Here is a 1,737-nt window from a genome sequence, read left to right as displayed (position 1 = left end):
AGCTTCATGAGAAAGTTACTTTATTTCAACTTCCTTCAAAACCTCTCGTAGTCAGATTAAAAAACTTTCAAAAATTATTAACAACTAAAATAATATTGTCAAACGGGAAATGAAAAGGAAGAGAAAGTAAATAGTACCCTCCCAAGTAGAACTCCTCGCCTAAAGCAATGGAGGCCATAATGGCGACAACGAGAGTCTGAACAGGCTGATATACCGCCACAAAAACGGGGCCACCCCTATCTATGCACCATATCTGTACAGCAAATGCGATCCCCGACGCCACCACTCCCTGCCAATTCATTCATACCCCAGTTTATTTTTGCTGTCATTTCATATGCCCAAACAAACACACGCTTACAAGTCACACCCAACTACTCGTCTATCTACGCGACAGACTCGAACATTAATTTAGAAGGATTTTCTCATGTGAATTTGATGGATTTTTGCCCCACTGTGTTGTGTAAGATCTGGACAAATTTTCCCTTTCACTTGGCATGGAGCCTTTAGACTCTTCTTCCATGACTTTCGAATAATTTATTTATGCTTTTTCATTCACAGCAACAAATGAGAATCACTGTATAATTTCTAGCTTATTAAGTTGAAAAAGGAATAGGTTTTCCATCTTGTAAATTGATAATTTTGTTTCTAATTTTGAGTTTTTCCTATATCTTCTCATAGTGACAAAAAAAAGGGTAATTTACCGCATAGAAAACACTGAAAAGCTCTCCACCAGAGTGAATAAGCCAAGCCTGAGCATCTCTCTCGATAAATGCAGCAATCAAGAGAAACTGTATAACTCCGAAGAAACACTGGTATGAAGTAAACGAGAGCCGGGCCGGGTATTTCTTGAGAACCGGTGCCTGGAGCACGAGCCAGCCGGACCAAGATAGGCAATGGCCAATCAAGAAAATGCAGCCCAGTGTCCAGTTCTTGCCCTTGGCATCGCCCAGGGCAAGAAACATTGGGGAAGCACTTTGAAGTGGTGGAGCAGGGCTGTATATTGTTGGACCTTTGTAAAGTGTAATTACAGAAGCTCCTGCTACACACAGAATTGTCCCAGCAACCTTTGAAATCCCATCTTTTCGCTTTAGTCTTACTTTTTCGATCCTGAAATTGTTATTTATGGAAAGAACAAGTAATAAGTTTTCTGTTATACTGTGTACGTATACATATTAGATTTACTCTTAGCTTGCCTGAGTAACACAGCCATAAGGAATGTAATTGCTGGCACAGAATTTTGAATTGCAGAGGCAAAAGTTGGCGATGTGTTTTCCAATCCCAGTAAGTAGAATCCTTGATTTGCAGTGATCCTGTCATTTTTTTCATAATCGCTTAATTAGTTTTCTTAATTATTACACTATTGATGAGTTAAACAAGAAAAAAGAAGTTGAACTATTGTTGTTTAGTACTGTCCAATACTTGATATCAAACTCGTTTTATTGTAATAAATATCATACCCAACAATTGCGAGGAGGAAGAATTGAAGGACGAAGTTCCAAGTAAGAGGAGGCCTCTCTTTCCTGAGCGATCAAACCAGAAGAAAAGATAGTTATAAAATTATTTTCAGTCGAAGATATTCAGAATAAATGAACTGAAATATTTAGTGACCTACTTTTCAAGAAAATAGGCAAAGGGCAAGAGAAGAATCAAGGCGAGAATGTTTCTATAAACTGGGAACACAATTTTGCTGATTCCCATGTTAAGAGCAAATCTTGAAACCACATGGAAACCTGCATA

General features: G+C 38.3%; 1 protein-coding gene across 1 annotated transcript; it reads right to left on the bottom strand.

Moving 5' to 3' along the window:
• Positions 1–52: 52 nt before the first annotated feature.
• LOC111381305 (protein WALLS ARE THIN 1-like) lies at positions 53–1,731 on the bottom strand (the record flags this gene model as incomplete). Its single annotated transcript, XM_023005082.1, has 5 exons — positions 53–289; positions 702–1,107; positions 1,194–1,310; positions 1,458–1,520; positions 1,613–1,731. Coding segments are annotated over 5 exons (927 nt in total), but the record flags the coding sequence as incomplete, so codon positions are not given.
• Between the last annotated feature and the right edge of the window lie 6 nt (positions 1,732–1,737).

Source organism: Olea europaea, unplaced genomic scaffold, assembly GCF_002742605.1.
Source record: "Olea europaea var. sylvestris unplaced genomic scaffold, O_europaea_v1 scaffold22798, whole genome shotgun sequence".
Lineage (NCBI taxonomy): Eukaryota > Viridiplantae > Streptophyta > Magnoliopsida > Lamiales > Oleaceae > Olea > Olea europaea.
The sequence above is the reverse complement of the archived record's forward strand: the minus strand, read 5'-3'. Positions and strand labels throughout refer to the sequence as shown.